General features: G+C 35.6%; 1 protein-coding gene across 1 annotated transcript in view; it reads right to left on the bottom strand.

Annotated features, from left to right (window-relative positions):
• Nucleotides 1–12,091, bottom strand: part of LOC121380675 (NADH-ubiquinone oxidoreductase 75 kDa subunit, mitochondrial-like) — a 34,877-nt gene that overhangs the window by 8,065 nt on the left and 14,721 nt on the right. The window contains exons 10-15 of the mRNA XM_041509614.1: nucleotides 11,875–11,974; nucleotides 11,274–11,423; nucleotides 10,071–10,216; nucleotides 9,555–9,683; nucleotides 3,436–3,502; nucleotides 2,621–2,683 (exon numbers count right to left, since the gene is read on the bottom strand). Coding sequence (XP_041365548.1) covers nucleotides 2,621–2,683; nucleotides 3,436–3,502; nucleotides 9,555–9,683; nucleotides 10,071–10,216; nucleotides 11,274–11,423; nucleotides 11,875–11,974 — 655 coding nt within the window. The remainder of the gene's footprint in view (nucleotides 1–2,620; nucleotides 2,684–3,435; nucleotides 3,503–9,554; nucleotides 9,684–10,070; nucleotides 10,217–11,273; nucleotides 11,424–11,874; nucleotides 11,975–12,091) is intronic.

The following is a 12,091-nucleotide window of genomic DNA, read 5'->3' as shown; positions in this document are numbered from 1 at the left end:
TACATGTACTCTGACAGTGAACAAAAGATGGTCTCACACATCATTTGTTTTCTTAGTTCTTCCAATCAGTATATATACAGTATATCAAATAAAAATCTATGTCTGTGTCTGAACAGATAAAATGGTACAAAACAATTTATTCACCCTACTGAAGCATAAAAAAAGCTCAAACAAAGGACTGGAAAATAATGTCCAACATTGCTTGTTTACTGGTACCAGGTATGGTAATTTTGTCTCTTGGCCTTTACAACAAGCATTCCCAGAGTACTGCTAAAACAATATATGTCCTCTACCGAACCCAACACATTTTCTAACTCCTAAGTTCAAGGGCCATAACTCTGAGAAAAATGGGTAAATTGCCATGAAAGTCAAACCTGATCTGTAACAGCACATGGTAAAGTTATGCACAAAATTTCAGCTCAATGTCTATCGGAAGACTATGTGGGAAAGATGGGCATAAGAAGAAATGTTTTATTTAACGACGCACTCAACACATTTTCATTTACGGTTATATGGCGTCAGACATATGGTTAAAGACCACACAGATTTTGAGAGGAAACCTGCTGTCGCCACATAGGCTACTCTTTTACGACAGGCAGCAAGGGATCTTTTATTTGCACTTCCCACAGGCAGAATAGCACAAACCATGGCCTTTGTTGAACCAGTTATGGATCACTGGTCGGTGCAAGTGGTTTACACCTACCCATTGAACCTTGCGGAGCACTCACTCAGGGTTTGGAGTCGGTATCTGGATTAAAAACCCCATGCCTCGACTGGGATCCGAACCCAGTACCTACCAGCCTGTAGACCGATGGCTAACCACGACGCCACCGAGGCCGGTAAAGATGGGCATAAAGACAGATTGAAGGACGGAGGTGAAACCTATAGGCCCTCTGGTTGGACTGGTAGGGGACTAATAAGAGAAGAATCCAACTTTCTCTTTTTCTCATTCATTCCCCACCCCTACAGACAGGACAGGCACCACAGCATTTCATAGTGCAGTTGTAATGTTGTAACTGGAAATAATCCAATGCAGCCTACTAACAGGAACTGATTGTGTGATATAAAATTTCAGGTGGAGACTACAACAGTCTATTGACGTCCACAAAAATCAAGCCTTAGACATTTTATCTCAAATAGCAACAAGAACTGCGCTGAATCAAAGGTCTCACCTAAATAACTTTTTCAGTGCACTGTGACGAACATATATAGGTGCAACTATAAACCAAGTTTCATTGACTTAGGACTTTCATTGAGAAACATATCTAAATGTGAACCTTCAAGTCTGTAAAGTAATAGCTATAACCTTGCATTTTAACTCTGTAAAGGAGAGACAAACATTGTGGCTAAAGTTATTATTATGCACTTACCTGAGTGGGCAATATAAATTAACACATGTTTATTTACATCAAACACTAGCTGAGAATATAAACATGAATAGTAATTAAGAGTAAACATTTGCCACTATGATCATCATCTGAAGCCAATACCTTTATTATTATCATTTATGTAACACTGCAGGCCTGCACAAATTGCACGAATGACCGTTTCGTTCATGCATCAGTTATGCCATTTTATTTGGCATAACCGATTTACCGTTAATGTAAAATTTAATGAATAATTAATCCAGGCAACGTATCAACATATTTTTATCGTGAGTACAAACATTAGACTTGTTCCCGATGTAGTGCTTTTTCGTAGCGCGTAACGTAACCCAGTCAAGTTTGTATAAATACCTTGCAAAGTAAATGCATTCCCATTGGTTGTTAGAAGGCATTATAGCCAAATTTAACCAATCAAAAATGGCGATATTCTGATGGTCATTACAATCTCGAACCAGTCACAGTGACCCTATTATTAGGAAGTGACAGTGACAATGACAGTGTCAGTGATAATGACAGTGACAATATTAGTATCCACTGTTCCTCAGATGAGGAAGATGGCACCGAGTCTCCCATGCACGACTGAATGTCATGACATGATATACACATAAAAGACTAATATTATAAAATTAATGGTAAGAGATTGCCTTGCAGTGAATTCTCATTTATTCACACGTAGTTATGCACACATGTGTTTTATATAACAGGTCAAGCCTGACATTCATCATGTTTTGGTAATTTATTACAATAGTCCTAATCATTATTATTATTTTAAAATCTTTTAAACATATTTATACATATACTTTTTACTTACCATTGCCACTCTCGTTTCTCAAAATTAATTAGGGTTTTTTAATTATAAAAAAAAAAAAACCCCAGGTTATGCATATCAAAATAGGTTATGCAAAATCCTTTGGCATAACCCCTTTTTAAGGTTATGCAAATTTTAATTTTGCGCAGGCCTGCAATGCTAATTATGAAAATACTGTTTGGGGTGGAACGAAAAATCATGTCACATCTTGTCAGATTTCCAGATTTCCCCACGTTGCTATAGGAAAGCGTATGACAGCAGAAAAACACCTCTCTGTTTACCTGCGCTCATGTATTCCAAAGTATGTATCATGGATCATATTCTTATTGACCGAAGCACCACAACCATACCCAATTTCTTCAGCCGAAGTTCCATGCATAATAAAATATTTTCAATAGCAAGAGTATCAGGAAATCAATGCTATTACCTTGCAAAAAGGATGTTTACCACTAGCAAGCTCTTCTAAAGTTTTTGCCGTATCACCAAGATGCTGAAATTACAACAAAACAAAACAGTTAATGAACCGTAACAAATCAACAATACATTTAAAAATAAAGCACCAAATTTACAAAGCCTGTTTATGTCTACACCTGTGTAACTACATACCATGCTTAAACATCTGCATTTAAGAAACACAGACTTCGTAAATTTGGCTCCTACTTTTTAATGGTTTCAGTACACACACATCCATGTACTCATGGAAATAAGCCTTATCTGAGCTACATCAGTGATAAATATGACTATTATTCACAGAGACATCATGCATCATATATTTTGAGAATACTCAACGAGCTATGAGGCAATACCGTTTACATTTCACAAATGAATTGATGTTGTCCTTCCTGAGCTTTTGGTGAAATAAATGGTACTGCGGAGTAGCAAGTTGGGTATTCTATTTATTACCAATCTTTATCATTTTATGGAAGATTTTCAAATGATACTGTTATTGAAAACAAGTTTGCAAGTTGAGAACAAGATACAGCATTTCATCATAGCTGTGACATGTGTATCACTGATGAAGTAAGTTGTTGACATGGATAAAACATAGTTACGGTTGTTTGTTGTTAACAGCTTAACAGTTGTGATATCAAAGTCTATAGTGAAGCACTGATTATGACGTCAAAACGTATCTTGGGGAAGACTTTTTTTCTTTCCCCACTTCTCTCTGTCCATACGTGTAATAATATGATTTAATAAACTGCAGTCTCTCTTACATTTATTGAATACTAAAAATACACTTACCTCATAATCATATGTCAAATCCACTTTGTTACCAATAAGACCAACTTGCAAATCATTGTGAATCCAGCTGAAAATTGATATCACAGTTAAAAAGTTAGTTTTGTTTAACGACACAAAGAGGCTTGAGTGTATTTGTATCACTGTAACTGCCTGAATTTTTACTACCACCCATTACCAATGATTGTCACATTAGTGTTGAAGCAGAGTATGACAAATATTTTGAAAAGTCACTAGCCACAGGGCTAGTGGCTTTGTAAAAACCACTAGCCCACCAAGATAAAGCACTAGCCCAAATTCCTGATCAATTATAACTGGATTTTAAAATAATTTTTCTAACATTACACATTTACAAGTATAACGGTAAAATAAGACAAACACTTAAATCATGTTGTAACTTTCAGTTTTTTTGTCGTGTCGTACGTTTGGTCTTTTGTCAAGTGTGATCCATCGTCATTGTCTCGTTTTCGCTTTTGCCTTCCCCCCGGGGAAAAATAATTGAGCAAATTCATGGTTGGTATCTAAACCCACTATCAAAATAATTAAATTTAAATGAGGGTACGACAGTGTGACACACAGTAATAGAAGGTTATGTGTATTTGGTAGTGGGTTATACATTTACTAAATGATTTAGGGCCTACTATTTATGTCGCCAGGAACACTCTGTAACAGTGATGCCAATTGCTCAAATACAGGGCATCATCCCCTGTCAGACCGATATCAAAAGAATATAACGGCGACATCTAATCCGTTGTTTAAATGATGAACAAAAAAGGTATTATCTTGTATCGGTAGCTTTAACACATTATCCAAACCGCTACACGTAATAGGCAAGCCGAGTCGTTGCATGTGCGGTTAACATTAAAGTAAATTGTTTTCCTGATTGCCGATAACCACATGTAAGCGAAGTGTTAAATTAGAAAACAATAGGTAAATAAAACAAACACTGAAATTCAAAGCATGACTGGGGTTTACTTGATTGAGATTAACTTGTTATCGCGATTGGTGATTTCCAAGTTCTTAGCCTAAAACATATGTGCGAGATTAACCACCACGTGGCGTGTCCAACCAATCAAAACACGCGTGTCATTAGACTTATTTCCTGTGCCAGAAACTTGAAAGGGAAAAGTAAACAATGCATGCTGTAACTGTGACGATGTAGAGATAGCATGTTACTGCAGTTTGCAGACCTAGTTCAAGTGGATTATTATTATATACTGACTGTGTTGTTAATATTATTCAATGACAAACATCACAATCAAATGTATTAAACGAAATTTCAGCCGAGAGGAAAAGAAAAAAGAAGAGGGAAAAAAACACGAGCGATAAGGATGGTGGGGACCACTACGTTTCTCACTAGCCCGAACTTAAAAACCACTAGCCACGGGCGTCGGGCTAGCGGAATTTGTCGAACTCTGGTTGAAGTATATTTCCTAAAGTGAACAAGTCTGATGCAACAATGTGTAAAGCATGCTGGAAAAATTATCTTACTTGAATACAACCTTTAGCAAGTTACAAGTTTTAACAACACCACTAGAGCACAATGATTTATTAATCATCGACTATTGGATGTCAAACATTTGGTAATTTGGACATATCATTTTAAAGAAACCCACTATATTTTTCCATTAGTAGCAAAATCTTTTATATGCACCATCCACACAGGATAGCACATACCACTGCCTTTAATATACCAGTCATGGTGCACTCACAGGAATGAGAAATAACCCAACGGGCTTACAGACGTAGATTTATCATAAACTGACCGAATGATTTGCACGAGAGATATAGAGATACTGATATACATAAGCAAAAGCATTACTTAACACGAGGAAATCATAAAAACAAAAAATAATAAAATACTACTACTTCAGTTACTTTGAACCATGATCTACATCCTGCCCCATGAAACAAAATGATATATTCAAAGGATCAAGAAGTGGAAATTTGATCATAAATAAATTTTAACTTTAACCATATGTCGATGACTGGACACCTAGTTGTTGTAATGAATTCAACCACATTCAGGGCTATCCCTGAATCAAAAATCCCTGTAGCCAAAAAATTAACCAAATGGAATTTTGATTAGCCATATTAAAAATGCTTCAGCCAAAATTATTTTATGCAATACTGTATAGAATATTTACATATGAATATAAAAATGCATCTTTTTCAGCTAATTGTGTACAAACTGGAATAAACCTGAATAACAAAACCGTATTCTCTGATCAAAATCAAAGCAATGGGGACAGGGGCAGTTAATATATTACATTGATTTTTCAGTTGGAAGCCAGTACCCCCTGCAACCACCCACCCCCATTTCTAAGGGCTATGACATTAAATTAACAAACATACAAAAATATGGGGTAGGGTGAATGTTTATGGAGGGTTTTTTGTTTTGTTTTCTTCCTTTTTTTCCAAATAAACATGTGCAAGATAATATATTTTTTTATTATAGATCTCATTATTTCTTTAAATAGCAATTTTTATGTTAGTTTGAATTGCTTTTTTTAAAATTTCTTTAATGTAACTCATCAATTCCCTACCCCTAACAATTTCATAATTTCTGACTTCACAGTATTACAACTATTCCATTTATTAAAAAAAAAAAACATCAATAAAATTAAACTTTACGGTCTTTTCAATATCCAGCTAACTTATTAGACGTCACCTCACAGTCTTACAAATTTATATCTAACATTATCTAACAAATATCATGATTATTGTAAACTAATTTTCTTCAGAGTACGTTTAACTACAATTTGTATAAATACTGCATGTTCATTTCCCACGATCTCCATTTGGTTTAACGTGAAACGCATATATCAGTCTAGCAGACGTTTTGTTTTTGCTCGATCTGGCTGAACTCTGCCCTTGGGATAGCCTACTTGTCTTTCCGCCCTGAACTAGCATGTGTATTCAAATTGACACGCATTGGTCTATTTTTATTACTTTGGTTCAAAGTCGTTACAAAGTTAAAATGACAAGCTACAGATCTTTCAGACTTTGCTTTCATACATGTTGAATGCATTGCCGTTAAAAATTAATAACCATGATTATTAAATTTAAAATAAGCAAACATCAATACGCTGTATTGTGGATCACACCGTTTCTACTTACCGGTCGCAAGATCACTATTACGCTAATTGAATATTTGGTATTAATATGATATTTGAGGTGTTGGATAGATTATGTAACTGTTTGTTCACATCAGAAGATAAAAAACGGATTAGCCAAAATTTTAGCCACTTGCACATTTTATTAGCCATTTAAAAAAAAAAAAAAAAAATCAATGACTAATTTGGCTACCAACATTATAAACCAGGGGTACACAAATGTGAAGTTTGGTTGCCCAACATCATCTCTTGGTTGCCCACATATTTTATAAAACGTTTTATGAATATAATTTTGAACTGTCTTTAAAATGAAACTGAAATTTAAAATGTTTTTATTATCATTACTTATTTCTTTTTTAACATTATTTATCTACAGCTCATCTTCGCTTAGGCTGAGGTTTTGTTTAACGACACCACTGGAGCACACTGATTAATTAATCATCGGTTATTGGATGTCAAACATTTAGTCATTCTGACTAGTAGTCATCAGAGGAAACCCGCTACATTTTCCCTAATGCAGAAATGGATCTTTTATATGCACTTTCCCACAGACAGGAAGGCACATACCACAGCCTTTGTCCGGTTGATGTGCACTGGTTGAAACAAGAAACAACCCAATCAGCTGAATGGATCCACAGAGGTGGTTCGATCTCGCTTGGGCTGTCACAGTCATAATACTTGATGAACTCAGGGCTCATCCAAGATTAAAAATACCTGTTGCCAAAAAAACTGCCAAATGGGATTTTTATTTGCCATAATGAAAATGTTTTAGCCAAAATTGTTTTGTGTAGTACTGTATAGAGTATTCATATATGAATATGAAACTTGTATCTTTTTCAGGTAATTATGTACAAACTGGAATACATCTGAATAACAAAATTATCCCTGATCAAAATCAGTGGGTGAGGGGAGATATGCAGAGTTGGAAGCCAATGCCCTCTGCAAACACACCCAAAATTCTAAGGCCTATGGCATTAATAAAAATCTGAGTGCCAATACTCTTCTTATTTTTTAAGCAGTGCTCATTATTTCTGTAAAATAGCAATCTTTATTTTGGTTTGAACTGGTTTTAATTGTATTTTAAAATAACCCATCTATTCCACACCCAACAATTTCGTAATTTGCACCATTTTGTTGATTTCCGCGTCGTGTTAAATGCTTGTTGTTGATTTCAGCTTGTAAAATACGTAGTCTTAAGAATGCTGACTTCACGTTATGACAACTATCCATTTACATCAAAAGGTTTTGATTAAAAAGATAATGAATTCAAATTTTACGCTCTTTTTAAAATCTAACAAATTTATATAATATTTTATCTAACAAATATCATGATTATTGTAAACTAATTGTATTCAGTGTACGTTTAACCGCAATTTGTATAAATACTGCATGTTCCTTTCCCGCGATCGCGAAATGCATGAGTGTGAAATTAACAAAGACAACAGAAATAAACAAATGAAACAGCAATTAAGTATTCATTAATGCGAACAACTATTTGGTGGTGGGGTTATTTCTCACAAATTTACATCAAGATTTACTTGCGTGTAATTGTATTGCTTAATGTCTGCAACAATGTCTTTTGACACATGCAAGTCTCTGCTGACTGTCAAGCGTGACCTATATGCACACTGAGAACAGCCAACGAACGTTTTCCGTAACGTTCGCGAACTATGCGATTGGTTCCCGACGTGGACATTGGGTTTAACGTGAAGCGCATAAACCAGTTTAGCGGACGTTTTTGTTTTGCTTGGTCTACCTGAACTCGGCCCTAGCCTACTTGTCTTTGGCCCTGAACTAGCATGTGTATTGAAACTGACACGCAATTTCGGTCCGTTTTTATTACTTTGGCTCAAAGATTTTACAGAGTTTTCTTGCATACATGTTGCTGTTAAAATTAATAATTGTGATTATTAAAATAAGCAAACATTGTTATGCTGAATTCTTGATGACACCGCTTCTCGTTACCAGTCGCAAGATCCCTGTTAATATTTGGTATTATTATTATATGTTAGGTGTCGGATAGATTATGTAACCGATTGTTCACATCGGAAGACAGAAAATGGTTTAGCCAAATTTTTAGCTCAGAACTGGATGCTTGTTGGTGTAGTTTGTGGCCTTTCACATGTCTTGTGCCCTTTGCTAATAGCCACCATTCTGAAACGTATCTGTCTGCATTGAAGTCGTCAAAATCATGCACGGTGGACGCTGAGTGGATGGCAGCATTAGGGTGGATATTTATATTGCCTGTCAGTCAAGTTATTAGTTTCGATACTTTTGAATTGCCCGTGACTGTCCGAGTGTCGGGAAGTTTTGTTTTTCATTTTACTTGTTTTATGATTTTCTTGGTTGTCAGTCGGGGCAACTGTTTGACAAAGAATGGTTGCCCACAACATATTTTGGTTGTCCCTGGCACGCGGACAACTGATTTGTGCATCCCTGTAAACGGCATGCCAAATAACAGGACATCAATTTTATATAGATGACAGTCTTGTTATTCAAACATATAGACAGACTTCAGTTTTGGATGGGTTTGTTTAACTATTCAGTACTACTAAGTCATGAAACCAGAATACAGATTCCATACTAGAGTATTAAAGAGGTGTTCATCAAACTGCAAGTCTGTTAACTATTCACTACTACAAAGACATGAAACCAGCATACAGATTCCATACTAGAGTATTAAAGAGGTGTTCATCAAACTGCAAGTCTTTTTAACTATTCAGTACTACAAAGTCATGAAACCAGCATACAGATTCCATACTAGAGTATTAAAGAGGTGTTCCTCAAACTGCAAGTCTTTTTAACTATTCACTACTACAAAGTCACGAACTAGAATACCTTTTTAGAACTCAAGCATTAAAGAGAGGCGTCTCACATTGTATTTGTTTAGCTATTCACTATTACAGTTATGAAACTGGAATACCCTTTTTGTACTTGAGCATTTAAGAGCAGTGCCTCACATTGTGTTTGTTTAGCTATTCACTATTAGTCATTAAACTAGAATACCTTTTTCGAACTCTAGCATTAAAGAGAGGTGCCTCAAAACGTGGATTAGTTCCAACAAAAAGTAACACATCAGCTTCTTCCACTCCAGCAATTCTTGTGTTCAATAAATAGTTTGACCTCAAGTCAGTTCTGAAAACATAAACAAGAACACTGTCGTGTCAAAGTACACTTTAAATATATACAGTCTAACCGTGTACGATTTCTGATTTTTTAAAACATAATTTTTCCAAACACTCAAGTCAATACCATGCTCAAATGACTATAAAATGTACATTCTTCAAATACAAGAAGACAACACACATAAAAAAATATGTATGCAGGGTTGAAAATTATTTCGACTAAAAATCCACGCAATTTATCAGGGTTTTGACAATAGTGGTTAATGTAAGCTTTTCATTGAATAACACAAACTGTTAACTGTTTCAGTCCTCAAATCAGAATTCCAATTAAATCAAGAACAAATATTAAAACTAGCATTTAACAATGTATAGAGGATGGTCTTGTACACATTCTTACCCTGCTCCGTCCATGGGGAAAATCTCCTCTGTGCACAGAGCCTCACTGCCCAGTCTGTTGATGAAATCCTTCATGGCAATCAGAGCTTCAGCGTCCACAAGACCTCCTGCTACAGCGGCAACCTGGTCACCACTGACATCACCCAGCTGGAAATAACAAGACAAAAAATAATGATGCCATTAACAAAGACAGGTTATACAAATGGGACATTCTGAAACATATGGTACAATTGTTTAATGACAACTGAACATACAAGACAAAGACAAGCTTTATTCAGTATTATGGCCACTGGCCCAAAATACTAATAAGTAATAAGCAAATAACTTGTTGCATGTGTGTGGTGGTATATCACAGGACATCATCACTATGCAGGTGGGATGTAGCTCAGTGGTAAAGTTTTCGCTTGATGCTCGGTCTGTCTAGGATCGATCCCAGTCGGTGGGCCCATTGGGCTATTTCTTGTTCCAGCCAGTGCACCACGTCTGGCATATCAAAGGCTGTGGTATGTACTACCCTGTCTGTGGGATGGTGCATATAAAAGATCCCTTGCAGCTAACTGAAAAAGAGTATCCCATGATGTGGCGACAGCGGGTTTCCTCTCTCAATATCTGTGTGGTCCTTAACCCTATGTATGACGCCATATAACCGTAAATAAAATGTGTTGAGTGCGTAGTTAAATAAAACATTTCCTTCATTCCTTCATCACTTTGCATTTTTATTAGATATATGATATAAAAAAACATTGATAAATTAAACTCAACATTTAGGTAGTACTAAACCAAAATAACACCTGGTTGGGACAAAGTTTGAGATGCACCAAACTTTTGATAGTCCTGCCATTGGTGATAAATGTGACAAGTGTTTGTTGTCAAAAAAAGTAGTTTCATGTGGACAATAAATGTAAGCAATTTATGCAATTTTATTTCAGCAAGTATCCAGGCATGTGATTGAAACATTTCTAAAAAAGCTGAAAATTATACATGCGTGACGGCACGTAATCTAGTGCAGAATGAAAGGGGAAAACAATTTAAAAGCGGAATTCCGCCAATTAGCAGAAGAATCACATGACTGAGTATCACTGTGTCAAGTAGCTTTGTGCTTGAAACATGTATGGGGTACTGGTAGGGGACTAATAAGTAAGAATGTGACATTATTGTAACTAAATCTATATCGATTCTGTCTTTAAAATAAAAATCAAGTTACTTTTTGTGCAACTGTAATGAGGGCACTTTCCCAGTCGGTCTGGACCAGCTGACCCTTGCTGTCCTTGATGAATGGCGAGGTCAGTCTCTGTCGTTTCAGGCCATCGTATGCAAACCGCGTCTTGTCTGAAATCCATTCCTCATTGATATCCTAGAAAACAAACCTCAGTATTCAGTTTAATATTAAAGTGACCTATAATAAATGAAATTAAGAGCTTAACTTACATGCATCCATGAAGATCTGATACAAGAATATATTGTTAAAGGCATTGTCCCTATTTCCAAAGGTATGTACTTTTTCTGTTTTGCAAAAAAATATTGGATAATTAAAAAAAGTCCCACCTTTTGATGTTGAATAGTGGAACAAGTATGTAAAGCATAAGACAAATTTTGCACATAACTAGCCTATTATGTTGTGTATTGATGATATTAAAATCAAAAGTTTGCCATTAATACATAACATTAGTTACTACAAACACTAGGATGACCAGAAATATCTGAATTTCGATTTTACAAATGCAAGCTAAATGTCTGTTACAAAATCACAAAGGATATTATTCAGTTGTCGGTAACTATATTTAAATGAAGGAACATGAGAGTACCTCATTTAGTCGTGGCAACACTCTCATCACTTCGTTTGTTCTCATCGTTACCACAATGTTGCTGCCAAGGGCATCCATGACATCAATACTTTCTATTCTCCTGAACATTAAAAATACAAAATCATAATGTTTTAGTCAGTTCTCTTAATATAATATTTTATTAAGCTATAAAACTAGAATGGCAAAGCATGTAATGCACTGGATAGTGAAAAGATAT

The sequence above is a fragment of the Gigantopelta aegis genome, chromosome 9 (genome assembly GCF_016097555.1).
Source record: "Gigantopelta aegis isolate Gae_Host chromosome 9, Gae_host_genome, whole genome shotgun sequence".
Classification (NCBI taxonomy): Eukaryota; Metazoa; Mollusca; class Gastropoda; order Neomphalida; family Peltospiridae; genus Gigantopelta; species Gigantopelta aegis.
Note: the sequence above shows the minus strand (reverse complement) of the source record. Positions and strands in the feature narration are given on the sequence as shown.